The following is a 23,992-nucleotide window of genomic DNA, read 5'->3' as shown; positions in this document are numbered from 1 at the left end:
ATAATTAATAGCGCAACTACGAATATTGTTAACTGCATCAGTGGCGTCAGGAGCGTCTTTAAGTACAGTTATAGATACTGTGTCAGGTAATTGTGGAAATGGTCCTTGGTCATCGTTTTGTTGCAATTCGGCCGATCGTGTATTGTCTTTGTTATCGCTGGTATTGTTGTCATTGATGGGGCGCGTGAGTGACGGGATTGAGCGTTCTAGAAGATTCTGGTCGCCCTTCACATTATCGGTGAAGAATAGCTCTGGCATTGGATGGTTGTATAAACGGTACGATTCGATCATCTCTTTTAACGGTCCTTCTAGATGGATGGCAGACTTTGTTGGCACCAATAGTTGAAGCCGTATTTCCTCGTATTCGTTACATACAGTATACAAAGCTGTGAATGCTGATGAGCCACCAAGTTCCGCCATATGCTTCGGAACCTTAAATGTGTGGTCTCCTTTCAGAATCAAACCACCGAGCTCTGATAACTCTTTATCGATGAGTGGGCGTAATTGTTCAATCAAGGCTGTGTATACAAGTCGTAAGTACGCAGTTGAAGGAACGTAACCAGCATATCCGTTTGGATCCTTGAAGCTCGAAAATGATGGGTACTTGAATTGACGGTTATTGTTGGCTAATTCGTAGAGAGTTGGATTCTTACGGCGATAGATAAGTGAATTCAAGTATTGCAAATGAAGTCGTGCGTGGCGCAAAGTATGAAACTCGCGTAGCGCTCTCTGCAGCCGATGAACACCCATGCCATTTTGGACAACTGTCCGCAACAAGTCACCAAGATGTTTAGAAACAGCGCTTCGATGTGTGAGGTACGCAGGGAATTCAGCCTGAAGATGTTCCGGGAGCTGCTCTATGATTTGATTATCATGCGCCATATAGTTTTTTATGCATTTTGTGTTTGAACATTTGTATCTATAAGACATGATATAGAAACATCTAAGCATACAGAAAGATTAGTTACATAATTGAAATAAAAGAAAAGTAAAGCATCGTAATGTAATAGTACCTGTCAAGGTCAACAACACGACGAGCACATGGGTTATCAGCAGGTTCCTTTGACACCAAGTGCGAATCAACGTTATTTTCCTTGCATATTGGACACTTCAACACTGCTTTTGTGATAAAATGGGGAGCCCATAAAAAAACGCGCGGACGATACAGTGGAATCGGATCAGCTTGCTTGGTGTTGTACAAAGAGAAATAAGGCGCTGGTGGCTCGATCCAAAACGGTTGCTGCTCACAGTATACTTTTGGCGGTTTGGACCCATTTTGACATTCATCAACGATACGGGCGCGTAGTTCCATGAAATACTGACTACAAATTGGAGCTTCTTTATACGTTGTGTCATCCTCCACATTATGAGCAACGTCACCAGCTTCACGGTCATCATCTTCTTCGTGCTCGCATTCAACTTCGGCCTCTATACTTTCAGCCTCCAAATCGCGCACTAGACTCCCAAGGCCCAAAATTTGATCCTCGTTGTGCTCGTCACATGTAAAAGATGGCTATAGTGAAAAGCAAGAGCCCATATTTTGATAAGATATTTAGAAATCATGTATGCAGTAACCGGTGTTATCAAAGAACGAGTTTCGCTTACCACGACGCGTTCAAGAACCGTGCGGCATATTTGACGGTAGTGATGGGATTTCATTTTCTCGCGGATGAATATTCTAAATATTTGGTTCGATTTTGTAAGAGACTACTGCACACATTTAAAAAGTACAGTTCACTGCTGCATCTTGTTATGACCTTACCGTTGTATTAGTGATTACATTATCGTCGACTGCACTTGCAGATTGCGCAACCCCACTAAAATTGAGTACGCTTTGATCAAGAGGTCTCGTCTTTTTCGGTTTGCGCCCAGCGTTTGGGTTTTTACCACCAGCTTTGCGGCCTCCTTTTTTTTTAAAGTTGAAATTGTAGGGCTCTCTGTCGCTCATGGCTTTTGATACAAGATAAAAAGAAGAAAAGGATGAAGTAGTCAAGTTTTCTCATGGTGTGAGAATATATTTATGCAAGAAAAAACCCAAACGGCACTACTTTACCAAAATAGGATCGTTGTACTAGTAGACTACGTGATACAATTCTCACTATCTCGAATTCTCATAGGTGAACTTAAACACTATCTCGAATTATGATTCGCTAAGGTGTAGGTCCAGCTACTTTACTCCCGCCTAAAAAGTCCAGTATACAGACACGCCAAAAAAGACTTGGCGGGTGGGATTTCCTCCTCCCGACAGAAGCCCGCGCACAGTAGCACGAGAGATCAGCGGTGGTCAATGATTTCTATTAAAGTGCAGCTTGTATAGGTCCAGTAGTAATGTGATGCAGTTAATGACGATGGCGATATATACCCAGAAACAAAAAACTCAGCGATTATACCGTCATTTTATCTGCTTATGGTAATTAAGAAAAAAAAAAGCGTTTATACAAGTTCCCAAAGACTACGAAATAATAAGAATACCAAGTGGAAACATAGGGTGTAAGGGAAGAAAGGAAGGAAGGAAAAAAGCATAGCGTAAGAATGAAAGATATACAAGTGAGCAGTTGAGAGAAAAGAGAATACTAAGAGGGTCTGCTGCTATTTGGTAAAACGAAATTTTTGGTTTTTGTTATGTGAATTACGGATGTGGTATGTGTAGATTGTGGCTGCTTTGAGGTGCGGGGGTTGAGTAAGGAAGTATGAGAGAAATGGGTATGTTTTTGATGGGTGTGGGAGAAACAGTGTGTCTAAAATCAGACTTACGACCACGACGAAGAAAGGTGTGCAAGGCTGTTGTGCATTGCTGCCGCTGTTGCTGGTGCCGAAGGTGCCGGAGACGATGGTGCGTCGCTGCTTAAGCCGGACGACGCAATGGCAGTGGTCGTTGCTGCTTGCTGCAACACAATCAACTGCTGCCATTGCTCGGGCGATAAGCCAAACAGCACGTTGTTCAGCATCTGCTGCTGTTGCTGCTGCTGTTGCTGCTGTTGCTGCTGTTTCGCTAGCAAGACATTCTTGAATCCATCGCCTGGTTGCATAAACACATCCTCGTCGTCAGCAGCAATGACCACTGCCGGCCTGCTGTCGATCCGCTGTCGCTTTTTCGCCTCGCTATTGAGTGGTGCAGTAGCCGTTCCCGTTGTTGCCGTTAATCCAGCACCGATAGTGCTGCCAATACTGATACCTCCGTAGCCACCACTGCCACTCTTGCCCGATGAATTCGACTGTAAACTGCCGCTACGATTGCGTTTCTTGATTACGTTCGTCTTTAAGCTCAAAGGTCGCACTACACCATGTAGCTTTAAGAATAATCCGCATGCATTACACAATGGCTGACCTGCTGAGTCCCGTCGCCACAAGGGTGTTGTTGACGTAGAACAGTTTGCGCATACTGTGATCTCCTTGGGCGATTCCGGTGTCGCTTCCTTCTTCGGCGATGGTGCGTTATTGGGTGGTGGCGTAACCGGTGTAGCGGCAGGTGAGGGTGTAGTTGACGTGGGTGCTGAGGACGAGTTGGGTTGAGTGACATGAAGTGCGTCAAATGACTGGTTGAGTGATTCGGCAGTGGGATCGGACGGGATGGTAATGCTGGAAGTTGCTTTTCTTCCAAGAGCATAAACTTCTTTGCTGTTGTTGGAATTCTATTTTTTTTTTTTGAGCGTGAGAATGTGCAAAAGTAAGAAACAATGTTTTTTGCATATCTTTGAAAAAGCTTACCATTGGTGAAGAAGGCTTCAGGTTAATCTGCTCTGGCTGTTCCTGTTCCTGCCGTCGTTGTTGTTCTTCCGCCAAACGCTTCTTCCTCAAGTTCATTGCCATCATACGCCAGGTGAGATTTTCCAAGCGTGAGCCATTAGGTAAAGTGTCTTTCGCTTTTGTATACAATCGCCACACTTGCGACCCAAGTGGATCGACCTTTTTGTCGTTGTGTTTATTCTTCGGAGGGGCAGGAAAGAGCGAGTCTGAGAGGATGGCAGCAGCAGTGCTGGTGTTGGATGGTCGTGAAGATCGCCTTCGACTTTTGTGGCTCATTTGATGATAAGTAGCAGGTGAAAGAAGGGTGTGGGGGGTTTTTAAAGCAGTAGCAGCAGTAGCAGACGAGCGTGTGCGCAGGGAACAAGAGAAAATCACGGAAGAAGAAAAGAAGGGAAGAGAATGAAAAAAAGCTAAGAGGCCCAGTAGTGTTTATTAATGCAAGCTGTGGCTGGCCTTTTGGTCACAAACACCCCCACCCCCCTCCCCACATATAATTTTTATTTAAACTTTTCTTTTATACTCTGTCAGCAAGTGCTGATTGGTTCCAATAAAGATACCTCATATGGTACAACGCGGGCAGTTTACCAAATACTGAAGGGCCTCGAGAGCCCTACCAGCCCTTACCGGATCACGGCTTACCTATTCACCGATTCTACTGACGGTGTGGGAACAGGAATTCTTGTTCCACTACAATAAATATACATCCTGCCAAGTGTCGTCCTGAACCTTGTCAACAGTACGTATATACTACACTTCTTTAGCCCAGTGCTGTCATACCTGTTTCCCCTACCCCGCACTCCCAACCCAGCTGATGAAGCGCCGATTTGAAAGGACACTTATTACGTAGTTGTGGTCTTGTCGCAACCTCGTGAATTATTATTGCAAAAATCATCGATTGGCTGGGACCCACTCCATCCCATAACCCACATCATGTATGTACCTCTTTCCCAAGCAGTACGACTGATCGTCTTACACACTTTTATGATACTCTACCAGCCGCTATTCCAATGTATGCATTCCGCTCAGTCGGTGATCGTCATATGTAGTCTACTCAATGTATTATCCAGATGAAGCTTTTGTGCAACGTCGCTCGATTTGACTCTGTCGAGCCCGTGACTACTCAAAGAGAGCTAGCCTTTTTCTGACTGCTGTGTGCGTGCTCAAGAATAGTCTTCATTAGCAAGAAAGGTTGATATTATTGCGTTCAACTGAACATAATATATATGCCATGCTTACAATGATCATATCATACTTATGAGAGTTTCATCGACATCATGTGGCCATATGCAGAGTATGTTTTTATCTCCAAATATTACTTCCCCTATTTGACACATCGCATTGCCCCCGGCCGCCCTGCGAATGCAACGATGCGCATATCTTCATGTTAGTTATCAGTAATATGCAGCTTCTTATCAAAATTTATCGCTATTCCCTTCTTTCTACGCGTGTTTACGATGCATTAACATGATAAGGCGTCACCGAATCCTTATACAGATCTGGTATGATTAGCTAAGCTGTCAGAAAGGCACGTCCTCATACAAAACTGCTGTCCAAATAATGTGCGAAGATGCCAGCGCGAAATCTTTAAGACAGCGAATAGCTACCTCATCTTTATCTCAAGTTTCGAGTTTGCTGTGTGTCATCAAGTTGTTGACATAATTACTAACGGACCCTGGTTTTTTGTTATCGGACCCTACTGCCACAGTCCTTTTTAATTTGTACAGATTAAGTGTTGAATGATCGCACGGGCCTGTACATTATCGCATGATTGTTCTTCATATCGCTTATCGCTATCTACGTAGAATTTGCCAAACTACTGGCGGACTTTAGCAGGGCCAAGAATAGCCAATAAATAATGAGCTAAGAAGTTACTAATGATGTTTCTTGTACACGCTTTTCAGATCAATAAAAAACGCTGCATACCGGAGACCCAAAAATGCTTATTACCTCTGCTGTTTAATACAAGCAGAGTTTTAGTCCACCCTGTTAAACGAATTGGGTCCTCGTCAAATAATCTCATAGAATTGTCATGTAAGCATATTGTGGGCATTACGAGTTTCTTGATGATGACGATACAAACCTTCTCTCGTCCAAAACGCCTAATAATTTCCATCTTACAATGCTTATCGTCTCTACCCTTTTAATCGACCAGTTGTAAAGATATCCAGGCTCCGATGTACTGGTACTAGAAATTACTGACCATGAAGTCTTTTCGTCATCCTCAGCTATTGCATCTTTTCTAGCGAGTTCAGGCCCTTCTGCAGTGAACTTTTAAGAGCAATAATTGCTATCTGTATTTGCACTCCTTACCGATACTCTCACCTTCTGTTACATCTGACTAGATTAACAATATCTTAATGCGCCAATGTTGTAAAAAGACCATGTAGCTCATCCTACAACAACCCTTCTCTTGTACATAATCTCTTTTTGTATAATTGTATGTAACTGCAGTTCATCGCACCTTTTTCTTTTTGAATCAAAGATAAATCCACACACATATTTAGGAGCACAATTTGTTGCTGCTATACTTCTTTGAAAAGACGCCTATGCATGTGATGTAAACGAACAAAAAACTGACCCTTCCAACAACATATTTCATTTTCGATGATCTTGGTACTCAAAGATCTAACCGGCTAGAAACAGCACTTGAAAAGTGTTGCTCTGCAAAGCTTTTATTTGTGAGACTACTTAAATAGGATGTATACAGCATTTTCTATACAAATGTTATACTAAAAAATTAGTGAGCTCAATTATGTATCTTAGACTCTTACTGCTTTAGTAGAGGACGACACAATCGAGGGTCATTTTTAGTCGCTTGAAAAGGCAGTATTAGTGCTTTTTTGACATGACATGTTCTAAGAATCGCTTGGCACTCTTCCCTCGAACGACGACTTGGCGATTCCCATAGTCCACTTGGCGCACTGCATAACTTTCCGTTTCTACTTTCGCTGCTATGTAAGGGTAACTTCATTTTAAGGTGGTGTGATAAAAATAAGCTTTAAATAAGTTTGTTGCTGCGAAATAATTTTTTCGCTTCCTTCTTCTATCGATGCGCAACCCAAAACCTTGCAAAGGTACAATAATAAATAAATATATACATACATACGAGGGATTTTAAACTAAGACATAGAACCTTCTTCTAGCTTGCAAACTTCATAGGAAACGATGTGCTTGGAGCTGCAGCAATACCAGAACATGCGAACGTTGCTCTTCACTCGACATTGAATGCATTCAATCGGACGAGTGCAGTGAACTACTCGATGAAGGCATCGACTTCAAGGCTCAAGACGGATACGAGGAAGTACAAACCTGGTCGCACGATGTCGATCGATTACACAGCGATTTACTGGAATTACAGTCAAAAAAAGACGATCTGGAACGATTTATGTCAATGGCTCGAATGCAACAGCAGCAGGAGCAACGGCTACAACAGACGAAGCAACAGCAACAGCCTGAATGGCAACTCAGCATTGTCAACGGATTTTTGCAGTTAGAAACACCGATTCAAACGATACAAGAGCTTAACCAATTTACACAAGCGTCGATTCAATATCTTTCGCCTTTTGCTGGACTGTTCAAGCAGGAACCTTTATGTTTTGACAGCACATCTGTCAGCACTGCGCTCGGTTTAGGAGTATTGCTTCAACGCACTTTGATCTCCAGGCCTCGTAAAAAACCATTTTCCATGATAGACTATAGCAACACTGATACCAACAGCACCCACGGTTCTGCTGCTCCGCCTGCTTTTCTGGATTATCGCGCCATCATGGAGTACATTATTCCTCCTTATCTGGAACATTACAACACCGTTTTGGGACTAGTGCATGCGCCAACGTTTCTTAAACACTACCGCAGCCTCGATAACCCGCTAGAAAGCCTTGTGGTTCTTGCAGTATGCATCGATGCTCTTAGCTCATGTCCGCATATAGTCACATACACGGCGATGCAAAGACGGATCATCATCGAAGATCTTTACAACAAGTACAAGGAACTACTTTTTGAGCTGTATGAAGATCCGACGCGTAAATTAGAAGTTATTATCTCAACAAGTCTAGTGGAGGGATACCTGACAGACACGCTCCTAAGACCATTTGAATCCCGGCGACTCGTCTATGTGGCCATCCTGATCTGTGCGGAGTTGGAAAAGGAAGAACATGAAATGGATCGCGTTGAACGAGTGCTTTTTCAACGGCATCATGCATACTTGGAGATGTGTACCCGAGCATTCGATATGTTTTTTGATGACAAGGTTAATTTTTCAGTACCTGAAAAAATGCGTGTACTTGAAGTACTGGATGACGAGCCCGAAAAGACAAAACAGTTCACCCGGTTATACAATCACATTTTTGCGCTTATAGGAGCTCCGTATATATCGACAATCATGGTACGCAAAATGGAAACTATAGAAACCTATGAATATTACATCGGGATACTAAAACACAAAAGGGATAACTTTACTAGGGGAAAGTCAACACAATAATGTATGGACAGCCCTGCGAATTGTTGTTGGAGGATGTCCTGCAATACGAGCCTTATGTTCTTGACTGGTGGAAGAGCCTTCCGGATGAAATGCGTATTTGTGAAGATCCGTTCGATCCGATGGCGTACAAACTTGTTGAGAAAAAGTTGCCACCTCTTCAGTTATTCCCGTTTATCGCCCTACATCTTTTGACAGGTGTATTAACATCGTCGATTTTGCAACCTCGAGTTGTCCCATCTTCTATTAATGCAATATCGGAAAACGTCATACAGGCAGTCAGAGAAAGGTTAAAGACGTTTGCTCTTAATGCAAGTAATGTCTTGATCCATTCTCTGAAAGCAAATTGGGACATAAGCTCATGCGATGCACCAACATGTGAGTTAGCAACGGATTTATTACAGCTTTGGCTTTCGTATTAAAAGACTGACTAGAATCTGAAAATGTTACATCTTTAGTTTCCTTCTCTATCATAGCGACCGCTCTTTACAGTCTTGAAAGGCTTGGTCACTGCACGGACATCCCCTTCCCTTTGGACTTATTACTGATGATGAAGGGAGATTTCAATAACAAACGAATACTCCTTTTACCCGATCAAGAAGTCCCATCGTCGTCCTCGGTAGTCGCATCCTTCTTACAAAATCCGGACCCTTCTTTAGTGGACTTATATGAGCAGTATCCCCTACCTGGACTTGCAATGCTATCTGATATTCTCATGACATCGTTTACCCAGCTGGAGCAGCAACACCTCAACGCGACAACCTAGCGAAGAGGTCACAGTTCATCCCTATCAACCCCTTTGCCTGTTTATAATCCGTTAGTTATAATTTTTTCTTTATTTTTTTCAGTCTCTTGTAATTTCCAGTTCGTTCTTCATCCAAAAAAAACATACATCATTCATAGTTGTCATAGTTAACAAACTCCATATATGTTAGATTAGATGAAAAAAACCAACAAAACCCATAAAACACTATAAACTCGATATCATCTAGCAGTGAATATTTCACAGGTATTCTATTTGCTTCTGACAAAAATAAAATGGGTTGAAGAAAGTGTATGAGCGATCAGTACAAGAAAGAGGGGGAATGATGGAAGATTACATAGTAGTACTACAGATAATTTTTGGAGTATGTACACACGGGAAAAGGAAGATAAATGAGGGCAGAGAATAACATTAATCTTTCTTTGTTGCGATCTCTTGTAACTTTTTGGAACACATCTAATGACAACCAGAGAACTCACGGATCAGCAAAGCCAAATATCGCTATTGACTTTCCCATAACTATTTAAGTTAGCAAAGGTATTTCTTACCTCAAACCACTTTGCATGTTCTTCTGGCAATGACACCTTTTGAGCCGCTTGGATGAGCGCTAATGCCTTGTCGACATACTCCTTGATATACTTGGCACGGATAGTTTCTGCATCACTGTCATATAACTGAGATACCAGAACATCTGTCTCATCCCCCAACACACGGCCAGCATCTGCCAACTGGTCACACAGCAAGCAATCGGCTTCCTTGATGCACCGCCGTTCGATCTTGACATAGATAAAGACGACCAGGTCCACCAACTGGGCACACTGCTTTGCAACAGCAATCTGTTCCGGGCTCATCTCTTCATCCTCATCATCGTCAAATCCTCCTGCGTCTCCGTCAGCCACATCATGTACTTCCGATTTTGCATCCGCCAACGTCTCTTGCATGGTTTTCCACTGCTTCAATACAGCGGCTCGGTTATCCACCGGCATCTGTGTCTCCATCATTTTACACGTTTCCCACAAAACTGCGGTTGGAACCATAAACTCCTTTTTGGGTTCGTCACTAAAGCTGTTGCACAGGGCGATCTGACCAAGCAACGTATCGCGCACGGCTGCGCGGAATGCTTCCTTGTAGGTTTTGCCTGCTTGTTTTGGAATCGTGTTGTAAAAGCCGACAAGTCGAAAGAACGTGTTGCTTATTTCGGTAATCATTTTGATACCGTCTGCTGGTTTGCGTGGTGATTTACATGCCAACGTCAATTTCGTGGCGTCGTGTGAAAGCACTTTGCCGAGTTTGCTGATTTTCTCTTGCATGTCTTTGGTGTCGAATTCTGGATCGTCGACGGACCGATCAGTTTTTAAATCGGCCAGGTACGTCTCGGCCATGTCACGGCATGCTTTTAATTGTTCTATAAATTCGCATATGTCAAGTTTTTGTTCATAGTTTTAATTTTGTGCTTTGTGCTGAGAGAAGAGAGAGAAAAAGGGGAGGATTCATACTTTGAAATTCTTGCTCGGTCGACATTTGTTTAAATGGTGAAAAGAAAAAAATTTGGCACGGCACACTGGCGGTCTTTTGACATGTGTTTCAACGTCGTGCAGAACCACACGCAATACAGATGGGCGCTAATGCTGTATATTGCGCGCGGGCAACCATCATCCAAAATATATACTGAATTAAGTACTTCCTGAGAACTTGATCAGCTCCTGGATGATCATCGCAGAAAAGGCAAAGCAAAAAAGAACGTTTTCAACGTGGCCAACGAACAGTACATGTCGCTAGAATATGGACGTGTAGCAAGCTGTCAATGTGCTGTGTAATCGCGACTTCGATTCAAAGCACAACTGGATACCATTTTGGAAAAACGAACCTGCATGATTGCGTGTTATTTATTTACAGAAAACAGCATCGGATGCATACGAGTGAGCCCACTCAATCAAGCATAATTCCGTTCGACATCCATCTCTGACAGGCTGTCGTAATCGATAGAAACTACTGCAAAGTTCTACGTTTCTGGCTTGGCAATTGTATGGAAACCGACCGACAATATTGCTTTGAGGATCATATATATCATCTTCCATGATACAGGCATCATCACACTGGGATGCATACCATAAGTGTATTGAATGATCAATATGAGTAGGTATTAGAGCAGAGGATTAACGCGTCGATCTTTACAGTAAAGCAAAAGAACGCACAAGCAATGCAGGCCGCAAAAGATGCTATCTACTATCGAAGATATAGAGCATGAAAGATGGGAAGACGCATCAATGCAGCTCACATTTGTGAGTGGTACTGTATCAAGCTCCATGGACTTGAAAGTGAAGCCGATATCAAATCACTGTAAACCATGAAGAATCGCGCACTACTGATTGTACTTGAAGACATCTTGTCGATTGAAGCTGTTAATCATCGGGCATCACAAATATGACGACAAGCGAACGAACGAATTAGATTATCCAGCTGATAACGAATGCTAAGCTATAAGAACAATATCCCTATTCGAGCATGCTACGTACGGTGGAACATCATGAAAGATACTTTAAACTGTGTATTAGAACGTGTGCTGTGTTAGTATTTTTTGACGGGAGTTGCACCGAGCAATGTTCCTGAGTCGTTCATACCAGACCAGCCCAAAAAGCTATACTCCCTGTAAAGTACATATTGACATCATGATATCATCAACAAAGTACTCACATTCATAGAACAAAACAACCGCCTTTCGTGCATAAACTTTCGAATTTACGCGATGAACTTGACTGGCGTAATATTGTCATTTCACTTGATATTCATGTAAGATTATTTTGTGTACATCATAAGAATGGAATAAACAACGCTCCGAGAGTTAGCTCAGTATGCACTTACGTCATGTAGATAATGCAAAGACAAGTCACAGTTAAATGTGAAGACTAAAGGCTTCACGGGTGATAATTAACTTGCGTATGTCCAAGTAAACCGTTATGTATAAAAGCACTACTTCAATATATATAGGTATATGAAATACCATTTGAAGAAAAAGAAAAATAATAATACTATTTATTCATAAATATATGCGTTGACAGAGCAGCCTGAAATCAATCAAGCTGCTGCTTGTTTGAAATACAGTGCAACTTAATCATGAGTTACTTGTTATTGCGGTTATCAGTCATAAATTGCATTGATCTTCTACGGTTGTTGCAGCCACACTCCCCGTATACATATCACCCTCTATCCAGTTTTAGAGGATCTGGCTGGTTGTAGAAAGTTTTTTACTGCTTATTTTTAAAAGGATTGACAAGCTGAATCTCTAATCCAGGTCGAATGACCTTCATATCTGACACGATACGGATATCTACTACAGAGCCCTGTCTCACACTTGATGCTTGATACCGATTATGCTCTTGCTGTTCCACCGCCAGTTCACTGTCTTGTTCTGCTGCTGGGGATGGTGATGCGGTTGATGGGTGTGGTGCTGGTGACAATTGTGGCGCAAGCGTTGGTGCAAATGTCAATGATGGAGTATGCCATATCAATTGCATGGTATCAGTAGCTGGATCAAAGCTAACTGTATGGATATCTTTGCAATTGAGTATGTGTATCTCTTTTTCCAAGCCGTATTCCGAGATAAATATTATGAGCGAGTACGGTGGCTGTAGCGATACGATTGTTGCCTGCTGAAGTAGCGATTTCTCCTTTTTATCGAGGCTTTGACGGTAGATATACGCTGCAATATAAAGCGCAACACTATGTTCATATGCTGAATCTCGGGCGAATTCTTTAGCATTGCAATGGCGCGCTAGCTTATCTATCGTATCCATCTCCTTGTTACTACCCTGGCTGTCATCGCTGCTGTTCGTAGTAGTGCTACTACTTCCGTCTTTCTCTACAATTTCCTTAATTGATTTATATCTCGTAACAGAACTGTAAGAGTATCAACAGAAATATATCGTTACTTACCTCTTTTGAGCGCAGCGTGTAATTGTCGCTGCACCACAATGCATGCGTACTTGTGAAGAGGCTCGGCAAACACAGTGTATAGCGATGCAGCATAGCTATGATGTTGATATCGCGCGATATCTACATTCCCGCTACAAAAATACACTGATCTTCCACAATGACGTTGTGTATATTCTTCATTCTTAGAAACGAAAAAAACACGTTTTGTTACTGTTAGTAGCTGATGCTACAACGAGTTGAAGATATAGAAATTGTTTAAAGCTTAAATATGTAGTATACCGTTGATGGAGGTGCTTGCTGGCGACATAGTAAAGCATGCTCTGGCAAACGACTTGTGATCTTTCGACCAACTTCTTGACCGGCAAGAATAACTGCCTCTTTTAACAATACCAGTGGATGGTCATCGTTTTTATGAATACGCGTGATGGATTGAGGATAACCGCTGTCGGCTAAACTAAATTTTTGATACGATATCGCTAGACTGGAACCGCCTTCTTTAAGACGGGTTGTCTGCAAAGCTTTGCATGCATCGAGCATAGCACGAGAAATGTTGTCACTTTCCAAATGGTCGCGGCATCTATACAGTAGTAATCATTCCGCACCCTTTGTGTAAGCTAGTTATAATGTTTTTATGAACTTTTATAGCGCGTTTTAAAGGAAAAAAAAACTTACTTGACGATGGTTTTTCCGATCCAAGAATGGATCAACTTTCCAGACCGCGTCACCCGACAAAGTACAGAAAGCGATGCCCTGTACACATTTCAACATTCCTTGAGTTGTCAATACTATTATCTTCTCTTCTCTTGTAATTGGTATCTACCTTTCTTTTCCAGGTGATAGTTCCGCATGTGTATTAGTAAATGTCGGCGGAAAGATTGGGACCTGCCTTTCCACAAGATCTACAGTGACTGCCCGATCTTTGGCTTCTCGATCCAGCAATGTATTAGGTCGAACGAGACCAGCGAGATCGATTGTATGAACACCTATTTCAAACAAGTCCTCAGCTTCAAAACACTGAACTGTGAAACCATGGTCCGCCAATGTCGTGTGTTCACCTCCGTCACTGTCACTGACGGTAAAAAGAGCCAAGTGGCGCAGATCCAATCGTTTGGAGTGATTGACACTCTCAACGGCGTCTGCGGACTTGTGGACGCCTTTGGTAAATTCGCAACTGTCTTTAAGGTGATGATCGGCCATTAATGCTTGAGAATGGACGCTCAGCTCACCCATATAGCCGATCTCGCGTTCAATGGTGCCAAATGGATGCAGCGATGTCGCTGGCCATCGTTGGATACTCCCCTAATAAGTGCGGCATGATTAATAACAAGTGTCAGGGATTTAAACATAAGGCTGATACTGCTAAACATACGATAAATATTCGGTGTCTGAACTCTTCGTGGTACTTTATGAACCCGTAAGGCGCATGCTTCACAGGAACTGCAACCAATGGTAGACGCTTGTCTGCTGGAACAAACCATATAATAGATGGTTTTTGCTGCTGCTGCTGTTGCTGTAGAGGTGCGATTGGTGGTTGTTGAAAAAAGGCGGGATGAGTCATTGAAGCAGCCGTACTACTGGGTCTGTCTAGTGACAGTGTACTAAAAATAAAATAAAAAAGCTGTTGTTAATAGAATAAATGTAGTAGTAATGGTGGTGTAAAGAGAGTCCTTGAATAAGAACGAGGCAGGGAACAGACAGTGTCACTTTACACTTATTACCCTGAGAACAGCATCCGTTTTGGTCGTTCGAGAATGGACACCACCTTACCACAATATGCAGGACGACGCATAACATCATTCGTAGTGCTGGAAACACTGGGAGCCACACTTTCTTCAGGAATAGAGTGCAACGTGGCTGCAGCAAGAGACGAGCGTCGACGCGCTTGCTTTTTAGATGCCTTTTCAGCCAGCATGTTCTCCACATCGACCAATTCAACTGCAACGTGGTCCCCGTCCAGTGCACGGTTGCGGTTACGCGAGCCGTAGATGTAGATGTCGCTACCCAGTTCTTCGCAAGCGACAAAGGCATCCGAGCTGTCCTGGAGGTCCACAGACAGCATGCCCGAGAAAAGCTGTCGCGTTTGAATCAGGTGGATGGCATCAGGCACAGGAATATGCGTGGGATAAAGTGCACGACGCGTTGTTGTTGCAGCGACGTTGCTATAATTGTTTGTTAAAGAGGATGGTGATGCTGATGCCTTGTCGTGATCGAAATGACCGGGCACTTTGCAAGTTCGGAGTATCAGTTACCCCAGTTAACAATAGCATGAGTGATAGATGGTATTGTTATTGTCAATCGACATTATGCAGAATGAGGAAGGGGTAGTACCGAAAAAAAAAGGTTTTGCGGGGAAGAAATACTCACAGGACTGACTTCTCACCCGTTTCGGCATGCTCAAGTGACCTCGTTCGTGTTTTATTTGTTCTTTTGCCGCTTCTTCTGCAGCAGCAGCAGCAGGACCGATGGGAAAGTTGAACTCTGGCGGCGGAACTGCTAGCGGATGGAAAACATTACTAGTGGCAGCAGCAGCAGCAGCAGAAGTAGTAGTCGGTTCAACGCGTTGATTAAATGGTTCCGAGTGACGTCTGCTCCTACGGGACCATTCAGTGCTGCTGCTAGCGATGGGCAGCCGCCGCATTTCAGCAATAATATCGTGCACGGATTGGAGCGCAGGCGACTCGTCATCTTGCTCGTCCTTCTTCTTCCCAGAGGATCGCCGACTACCTCGTCGACCGCGATGGTGGTGATGATGACTCTGCTGCTTGCTTTCCTTTGACTGGTGGGCTTGGTCGTTCTGTATGAAAAGAAGATGTCATTATTAGTAAACAACCAGCCGCTCTTCTCTTGGGATGGGAACACACACAGTGTCTTGGGCTGCAGCAGCAGCAGCAGTTGTAGCCGTTAATGTTGCCATAGCAAGAATAGTAATGGAAAGAAAGAGAAAAGTGGGGAGCGTGTGTCTTTTTCTTTCTTTACTCTTTTTGTTTTCTGATGATGGGTGTGAGTGTGAGCGTGAGTGTATATGGAATACATGCATGGTTACACACACACACACACACACACACACACACGGCTCCAGAAAAGCTCCTCACCTCATCATGTTGTATTCCCTTGCCTCACCCCGCACCCATTCCAATTGCATGAAATTGCTGTCATTTTATCTTTGGGGTTGCTGTTGACAGGGGTTTTCCACTCCACCACACTTCTTTTTCAGATTCAATCTGTAGGTTTTAACGGCTTGTTCTGATCCACAACAACAGCAACAGCACCTCTACGATGAAACGGGTCAACATTTACACAGACAAATCCTCAGGTAAATCACTTTTAAACAACACAATTGGCTTCCTCGGCTAAAGAAAATGCGGAAACGAAAAGATTCGGATGCCAAAGCCAAGCTACTGGCACGGGGTATTCAGCGATGTGGCACTGCTCTCGAAGTCGAGATTATGGATGTGGCCAAGACACCCAAAGGTGAGCAAGCAAAAGAGGGTCTACTTTGCAATGTTTGCCATATAGGCGTGCGAGAGAACGAGAGCTAACGTGAAAGCGAATTGCTGTGTAGATGCCGGTTTGTCCGATTTCACAAGTCAGACATCGGAAGTGGACAATGAGCCCTTGCTGAATGCCGACGCTCTATTGTTCCCGACAACGCATGTATACTTTTTGCCTTTGGAGAACGAAAGAATATGGTTAGTAACAAAGGGCTTGATTGTTGTTCCTGTAGTGGCACGCTCTCGGTATTTGAGAAGCACTTTTTAAACAATTGGGACGAGGGCCCTTTGCGCGGTAAAAAATACGGCGTGCTTATGGCGAACAAGACGACGTTCGACGGACCCAGTGCCACGGAAGGACATACGCTTGACAACAAGTGAGTTGCTCGTTGTCGCTTATCCTTTGTTATTAGTTCTCATCATTGACATTTTCCCGTGGTTTTGCAGGCTGATCGAGCGTCTCGCGCAGCAAGGGCTATCCCATTTCCCTGTTGTCGTTGAGCGCACGGAGGACGACCAAGAGATCGAAACGGCAGGCGAGCGCTTCATCAAGTCAGTTTTTCCATAAACAACAATAAAAGACAGATGATTTGCGATGGTAATGCAATGCCGAATTGTGGAGGAAAATCATCGGAACAGCACACGTGAAAAGCCGATAACATTTCACGTGTCGCCCACTCCGAGGAAGGGTTGAACTTGTAAAAAAAAAAGTGTGTATGCGTAGAGTTAAAGCAGTTGAGAGATCAAAAAGTGGTGCCCCCCTTCTCTGCCTTCTTCCTCTACTTTCTTTCTTTCATACTTTTCGCTCTTTATAAACTATCCTCCATGGATCCACCAGCACCACGAACAGCAACGACGACGTCGCCTTATACTGCGCAGAATATCATTGCTGGCAGCAATAACAGTATCACCACTGCTACCGGTATCGTACAAAACATCAGCGAATCACCGTTAATACCTGAGCAGCAGCAGCAGCAGCAGCAGCAAGAACAGCAGGACAGCAGCAATGTCAATCATGACGACGAACAGGGCAGCACAGCAAAAACGCCACGGACAGCCAACCAAAGCCGACGCAGCCGCAAAGCACCCCACGAACTGCTAACAGAAGCCGAGAAGAAAGCCAACCACATTGCATCCGAGCAAAAGCGACGTCAAAATATCAGGCTCGGTTTCGACCAATTGATCGAAATTGTTCCTTCGTTAAACCACGGCAATCGGAGCGAGGCGCTCATCTTGCAAAAATGTTAGGAACAACCTGCTTTTGTTAGCTATCAGAGGAGAGAAACGTAAAACACATCTTCTAATAAGCGAAACCCTAAAATACTATTGTGACCATGCGATTATAGCTATTGATCACATACGCAGCTTAGTATCTGTCAAGAACGATCTCAAGAGCCAGGTGCGCGATCTGGAAATGTTGCTAGGTCACCCGTGAGTTTGGGCTTGGGCTTGGGTTTTCCTTTTTCCTAGTTTTCCAAAAGGAGAAGGCTTTTGTTACTAACTGCGTCGTACTCTTGTGTAGCATATACGACGATGACTTGAGTGATTAGTAAAAGATAACGTTCCATCTATTCTTCAACGAGTGGCAGTTTGCCAGCCTTTTGATATTTGATAAACAACAACAACAACAACATAACGCACACATCTTCACATCAACAAAAACAAGTGCAACATACCCCCCCCGGTCCTCTTTTTCTAACCTTTCTCGCCCGTCTTGGCCCCAGCAACAATTTCAGACTCTAATAAAACAGATGGTCTTTCTGCATGAATGAAAACTATGCAGAGACATAGACGAGAAGGGTGAAAATAGCTTAAACAAGTGAGGGTCACCGGGTGACTGAGAGCTCTATATTAGTTGCCTTTTTCCACCGCTGCTGCTACTGCTGCTGATAAGTGTTGTATTTATAGCGGCGATAGCGTATCACACAATGCACACAGCAGAGATAGAGGAGAGGATTGCATTTGTCCAAGGTCACGCACACACAAGACGTATGAAAGGCACATACAGTAATAGTGTGTATGAACATGGAGAATTTGTTCGAAAAAGATACATACTCAGCCTAGTGACACGGTGACACAACCGGGAAGCAAAAATAAAGGAAAAGCGCCCTTCGCCTTGGTTGTTTGAAATAAAAGTTTTTATTTTGTAAATTACATGTTGTTTTTGCTGCAGTAGAACGTACAGTGGTGCTATACAAGATGGAGGGGTGGCTATGCGTATATGTATTATTAAAGGGCAAATTATGCATTGGGGGAAGAAACGAATGAAAACCAAAGAAACAAAACAAAAAATGAGTGAATAAAATACAAAAATAAAAAAAAATGTACAAGGGAAAAAAAAGTTTTCCTGGCTCGTTTCACGGCTCGGCAACGGCTGGATAGTACGACAAGAAGCGCCGGTTGCGATACTGAATGTATTTTGAAAACGTGCTTTTCCGCGTCCCAACAAAGAATGAGCCGTGCGACGCCACTTCCGCATCAATCAGTGGCAGCAGGAGTGGGCCGTAGTGGTCGTTCTGCTCACGCGCAGGCGTGCTTGCACCGGCCACCGTGTCCTGGATCACATCGGGAAAGTCGGGCAAAGTGAACATGCAGACAAACTCCTCAAACAGCTCGGGCAAGGTGTGTCGGGGCTGTGCGGTGTCGGTCGCCATAAAGATCAGCCGCAATCGTGGATGGAGCATGTCGCGCTGGTGTTGGATTGCCGTGCATTCGTTGAGCAGGTTGGCTGTCTGGCCTTCGTGCGCGAGTGCTTGCAGGCGTGCCATGATTGCATACTCTTGCTCGTGATGCAGACGATGCTGCGTGCTGTAGCGCTCGAGTGTCTGTCGCACCTTGTCCATTGTACGCGCCATGGTGACCTTGAACACGCCGTCGCCCGTTCGCAAGTGCACGCTGACAAAGTTGCCAGGCCCGCCGAGCCGTCCAACGACATTGAGCGTCTGGTGGATCACTGTAGGATTGCCAAAGCCGAGCTCGCCAGACAAGTGTTCTCGCAGCCAGTAAAGATCATTGCGCACATCCAAAACAAGGCGAGGCGTGCCAAACAATGAGCCAAACTCAATCAGCTGTTCAGGGCGTGCTTCGAGCTCCTGCAGGTTGATGCGGTATTTGAACTGGTTCAATGGGTCAGTGCTGTTGACATTGTCGTAGATGCGATACGAGAACCGCTTGTGGTCGGAAACGTGATAGATCTCGTCGTCGTGGATGCCGAGCCGCTCGCTGAGATACGACGTGTGCATGCTGTCGCGCTCAATGTAGCGGATGCCGAGACGATTGAGTACGCTCAGATCAAACACGCTCGAGACGGGCACGGGGATGTACTTGCGGTAATCGGCGCACAGGCCCTTGCGTTCAGACAGTGGGAGTTCCGGGCAGTCGCTCAGCTTCTGCGCCAGCAGTGGCGACTCCCACCAGTAGACGCCCTTACCAAGGTTGATCTGTGGCAGAATAAGGGTGCGATCGAGGGCTTTGGCGAGCACCATTGCGTTCAGCAGGCCGAGACGTTGGTTGTGCAGTCCAGAGTGTGGATAGAATGTAATGTATTTCTCGTTGGTGTTGCTGTTGTTGTCAGGAAAAAAGAGCAATGGCCGCCGCCGTGGCTCCCAGATGTGTTGAGCGTTGGTTAAGCGCTCTCGTGACAGATAGGCCAGTGTCAGCAGGAATGAGATGGCTGCTAAGCCGGCGGACAACATGAGCTTATACGAACGCATTATTGTGTCCTTTTACTATGTGCGTGTGTGTGTATGTGTGTGTGTATGTGTAAGCGAAGAAGTAGAAGAAAGAAGAACAGGAAGACGACTTGCTGAAAGAAAGTAGAAAAGGACGAGAAGAAAATGCGAGGCAAAAAGGATAAGTTTGTCTTTTTATATATAGCCTTAGCCCTTGGAGAGAGAGAGAGAGAGAGAGAGAGAGAGAGGGTTTATTTTAAGAACCACGACTGCCACACCAACAACAACAACAACAACTTTAGAGTTGGTCAAGTGGGCGACTCCAAACTCGGCGTTTAACGAAAACAGTGTGCTATGAAAAGATATTCCTTTTTAAGCCTTGTCCCGCCCTGGCGAAGGTGTCGCCATCAACTGCGTCTCGAGTTCCACCAGCTGGGCTTTGTCGCCTTCTTTAGTAACAGTAGTAGTAGCAGCAGCAGCACCACCGCCACCATCATCGTCACCAGCACTAATACTGCTCTCCTGCTCCGTCGTATGTGGCTGTGCCACCTCTGGCGTGGGTGACGCTTGTTGTTGTTGTTGTTGTTGTTGTTTTTGTACTTGATCCTCTTGCTGCTGCTGCTGCTCCGACGACGACGACTGCGGTGTTGATGGATCTTGCGATTGTTGTGTCTGTGCTTGCTGTGCCTGTGCCTGTGCTTGTGCTTGTGCCTGCTGCTGCTGCTGCTGCTGCTGTTGGTGCTGAGTAGCGGCTGCCATGACTGCAGCAGTAAATGCACTACTACTACCTGCAGGTAAATGGCCCATGCCCAGCTTTGCGTTCAATTCCTCAACCTCCTTCATCAAGCGATAGCTTTCGGACGAATTCTGCATAGCACCACCCAATGCCAGTTTAGCGTTCAATTCGTTCACCTGTTTGTGCAGTCGTGCGTTCTCATCCTCGAGACTTTTTATCTTGTCCTCCATGTCCTGGATATACTGCTTTTTCTTCTTGCGACATTCTTTGGCTGCCATGCGATTCCGTAACAGACGTCGCTGTCGTCGTTCGTCGTTGCTCATGTTGCGTGTCGCCGGATTACGTTGCTTGTTGCTGTTATCTGCATCGTCAATCGGACTCTCGCTTGCGCCTGAATTAGTTCCACCACCCACAGTACCAGCTACAGCAGCAGCACTACTACTACCACCAGCGGTATTAGACGCATTAGCACCACCAACACCAGCGTCAGAGGGTTGTGGCATTGGTGTTGGCTGTGGTATCTGCGGCGGGCCTGGAAGTGCAGTGATTACATTCCCACCCTGAAGATGCTGTAATAAATTTAGACCGGGAACGGCAATTGGTGAAACCATCGCTTGGGCCAAGGACGACGCCGTAAGGTTTGCGAGATCTTGTCCGCTTGCCTGTGCATATGTCTGGAGGAACTGCTGCTGTTGCTCGGTGATAAACAGCGGTTGCGACTGCCCTTGTGTTCCTGTTGGCATTGAGAGCATGCCGTTGGTGGAGGCGGCTGCCGCGGCCGCTGCTGCCGCTGCTGCTGCTGCAACGGCTGCTGCCTCAACGGCCTCTGAATTGGGTGTCTGGTCGTCAGGATTGCCCTTGAGCTGTATTATGGGCTTGCCGTTGATTGTTGTGGTGGTTGGTGGTGATTGTGCAACAGGTGATGAAGATGATGGAGTAGCTGTTGCTGTCGTGGTGGCGGTAGTAGTAGTAGTAGCTGTTGTTGTAGGTGCAGGTACAGATGTGATGCCGGGAGCAGTGGTACTAGTACTAGTAGTAGTAGTAGTAGCAGCGGCTGTTGAAGAAATAGCAGTAGATGGGGCGGATATGGGGATTATCGGTACAGAGGTCGTTGCGGTGGGTGCATTATTGTTTCCGTTGTTGGTCGTGGTGGCGGGTGATGCTGTTGCTGTGTTACCATTGTTGCTATTATTTATGTTATTGTCGTTATTGTTGGTAGTGGTAGCAGTAACAGCAGCGGCGTCTGTATTGCCGTTGCAGCTGTTATCAACTGATGGTTTTGCAGTGGAATCCGTTGTTGCAGCTTCGACATTGGGTTCAAATTTGACCTGCACTAAATCCAGAGCAGGGTCATTCTGGCCCATGGAATCGCATGTTTTGCGTGTCTTAACTTCCTTGGCATCGTCAGGCTGCTCAGAAGCTTGTCGCTTGGAGGATATGTGTGACTCGTTTTCGGGAACTGTTTGCGGCGCGTGCACCTCTAGTGGGTTGTTGGGAACAGTGACTGTATCGGCAGCGTCGGTCATTCTTCGTTGTGTAGTCTTGTGTGTGTGTGTGTGTGGTATAAAAATATGTACAAGGAATAAAGGGTTCTTCTTCTCCTTCAAGTCCGAGAAGTCAAAGATAAAAGCAATGGAAAAACGCGCGCCTTTTGGATTTCCAAGAGTGAGACACGTCTGGAGTATTTCTTTCTGTTACTTTCTTTTTTAAAAAATACGACTTAGACTACGTGTTCTTTCTTTTCCCGAGGCTTAGGCCATAGAGCAAACGATACAAAACGATAATTCATGCGTGCACATACAGTATGAAAAGGGGTAGAGGTGCCCTTCTTGTAGGATCGTCGGTGATTCGATTTTCGTCTTTTTGATGCCGCGTGTGGGATATTTCGCGAGCCCTTTTTGATGACGATACAAAGTGTCGACGTCGACAAGGCGAAAGGTATGACGGAAGAAAAAGAGGTGATGACGCTGAACTTGATGACGAAGGCAAAAAATTTCCAGAGATAATCTAGTGGACGGTATTTCAAATATTTTGGACCAATCACAGCCCTTGGCGGAACCTTCCTCTTTCTGCCTGGCCGTCTGTCTATACGGTCACGATGGGTCTTCTTTTTCCACACACACACTCTCTGTCACCTCTTCCCGCTGCTTTTCTTCTTTTCCATTCTGACCATTGCTTCTCCTGCTCCCCTGGACACCTGTGTGCTCCTTTGGATAATGCATCTGATCTATGCTCTGTATAATGGAGAACGCCCTGCTAAGTATAAAATCTTGAGGTCCACCAAAGTCCACCTGGGTCCACCATTTTTTGAAATCCCGATAGCAGGACCACAGTGATATCCAGCGATATCATTGGTTATACCGAATGATATCTGCGAATATCAATTGTTGGGGACCGTTTTTATAAGTAGAGCCGTGGACCTGCTTGTTATTAATAAAAGAAGAGCTTGGTATCTTTAGAATTATTACAGAAAACCTTCAAAATGCTTTAAATGAACCGGGCATTGATTCCATGTATTTAAGGAAAGGTTAATGTCATCCGAGATTGCAGAATAAGTTTTTTAAATCGTGCTGTTCTTAATGAATGAGCTGCTCTAGGTCGTGTAATTTGTATCATGCTAGCTACATACAGCAACTGTACCACTCAAAGAGCCTACATTTTAGTGATCTCTCCAATACTTTCAATGTTAGATGACAGTGATATGGATGCCATGGTGTTAGCAAAACTATTACACTCTAACATACACGTAGATCCAACATCAGTGTCTACACTTCAGACTAACCCTATCTTTCTTCTGTCTCGTCAGGTACCTTGTTGATAGCTTTCAAAAAGCATTGGTATAGATGGCACATTGATTCAGTGGATTGAACGGTATACGCTATTCTATCTATGCTTGAGATATTAACAATGTTTTCTCTCCTTTCCTGTACTTTGAACATGTAACAGACACTAGGTAGAAATAGTTAGTGTTGTGTAGGAACATGTCATATCTTGTTCCTTTCTTTGCCTGACTGATGAATAACAGCAACTTATTGCTGCCATTGCAACGATTATAAAACCACTTTGTAATCGCTATCGACCGATGAACTAACTATAAGCAGTTCTAATGACTATCCTTCCTTGATAACTGCTCAAGATTTATGTATTCACAATGCATTTTGACAGCGGAAGGTG

At 44.5% G+C, this 23,992-nt stretch overlaps 8 protein-coding genes across 8 annotated transcripts; 3 read left to right on the top strand and 5 right to left on the bottom strand.

The window, feature by feature from the left end:
• Window positions 1–3,230: 3,230 nt before the first annotated feature.
• BDB00DRAFT_730595 (uncharacterized protein) lies at window positions 3,231–3,380 on the bottom strand (the record flags this gene model as incomplete). Its single annotated transcript, XM_053118309.1, has 1 exon — window positions 3,231–3,380. A coding segment is annotated over one exon (150 nt), but the record flags the coding sequence as incomplete, so codon positions are not given.
• A 2,923-nt stretch (window positions 3,381–6,303) lies between these two features.
• On the top strand, window positions 6,304–9,227 carry BDB00DRAFT_799640 (uncharacterized protein). Its single transcript, XM_053121710.1, has 4 exons — window positions 6,304–6,821; window positions 6,891–8,131; window positions 8,209–8,602; window positions 8,683–9,227. Exons 1-4 carry the CDS (start codon window positions 6,797–6,799, stop codon window positions 8,988–8,990), a joined length of 1,968 nt encoding a protein of 655 aa, XP_052985084.1. The 5' UTR covers window positions 6,304–6,796; the 3' UTR covers window positions 8,991–9,227.
• On the bottom strand, window positions 9,228–10,522 carry BDB00DRAFT_799635 (uncharacterized protein). Its single transcript, XM_053121709.1, has 2 exons — window positions 9,536–10,522; window positions 9,228–9,443 (listed from the first exon to the last, which is right to left on the bottom strand). Exons 1-2 carry the CDS (start codon window positions 10,367–10,369, stop codon window positions 9,399–9,401), a joined length of 879 nt encoding a protein of 292 aa, XP_052985083.1. The 5' UTR covers window positions 10,370–10,522; the 3' UTR covers window positions 9,228–9,398.
• Window positions 10,523–12,036: 1,514 nt separating this feature from the next.
• BDB00DRAFT_799626 (uncharacterized protein) lies at window positions 12,037–16,007 on the bottom strand. Its single transcript, XM_053121708.1, has 8 exons — window positions 15,285–16,007; window positions 14,639–15,143; window positions 14,290–14,518; window positions 13,741–14,219; window positions 13,593–13,670; window positions 13,200–13,497; window positions 12,921–13,101; window positions 12,037–12,846 (listed from the first exon to the last, which is right to left on the bottom strand). The coding sequence occupies exons 1-8, from the start codon at window positions 15,556–15,558 to the stop codon at window positions 12,233–12,235; spliced, it is 2,658 nt and encodes an 885-aa protein (XP_052985082.1). The 5' UTR covers window positions 15,559–16,007; the 3' UTR covers window positions 12,037–12,232.
• Window positions 15,963–17,141, top strand: BDB00DRAFT_799625 (uncharacterized protein). The gene is made up of 5 exons (XM_053121707.1): window positions 15,963–16,233; window positions 16,296–16,391; window positions 16,483–16,570; window positions 16,645–16,788; window positions 16,859–17,141. Exons 1-5 carry the CDS (start codon window positions 16,197–16,199, stop codon window positions 16,977–16,979), a joined length of 486 nt encoding a protein of 161 aa, XP_052985081.1. The 5' UTR covers window positions 15,963–16,196; the 3' UTR covers window positions 16,980–17,141.
• A 221-nt stretch (window positions 17,142–17,362) lies between these two features.
• On the top strand, window positions 17,363–17,837 carry BDB00DRAFT_748334 (uncharacterized protein; the record flags this gene model as incomplete). Its single annotated transcript, XM_053118575.1, has 2 exons — window positions 17,363–17,654; window positions 17,758–17,837. Coding segments are annotated over 2 exons (372 nt in total), but the record flags the coding sequence as incomplete, so codon positions are not given.
• A 668-nt stretch (window positions 17,838–18,505) lies between these two features.
• Window positions 18,506–20,170, bottom strand: BDB00DRAFT_799615 (uncharacterized protein). The gene has a single exon (XM_053121706.1). The coding sequence runs from the start codon at window positions 20,122–20,124 to the stop codon at window positions 18,769–18,771; it is 1,356 nt and encodes a 451-aa protein (XP_052985079.1). The 5' UTR covers window positions 20,125–20,170; the 3' UTR covers window positions 18,506–18,768.
• A 119-nt stretch (window positions 20,171–20,289) lies between these two features.
• BDB00DRAFT_404353 (uncharacterized protein) lies at window positions 20,290–22,813 on the bottom strand. The gene has a single exon (XM_053117259.1). The coding sequence runs from the start codon at window positions 22,342–22,344 to the stop codon at window positions 20,455–20,457; it is 1,890 nt and encodes a 629-aa protein (XP_052985078.1). The 5' UTR covers window positions 22,345–22,813; the 3' UTR covers window positions 20,290–20,454.
• Window positions 22,814–23,992: the final 1,179 nt, after the last annotated feature.

This window comes from Zychaea mexicana, assembly GCF_025766255.1.
Source record: "Zychaea mexicana strain RSA 1403 chromosome Unknown BDB00scaffold_4, whole genome shotgun sequence".
NCBI lineage: Eukaryota > Fungi > Mucoromycota > Mucoromycetes > Mucorales > Lichtheimiaceae > Zychaea > Zychaea mexicana.
This window is presented reverse-complemented; position numbering and strand designations above follow the sequence as displayed.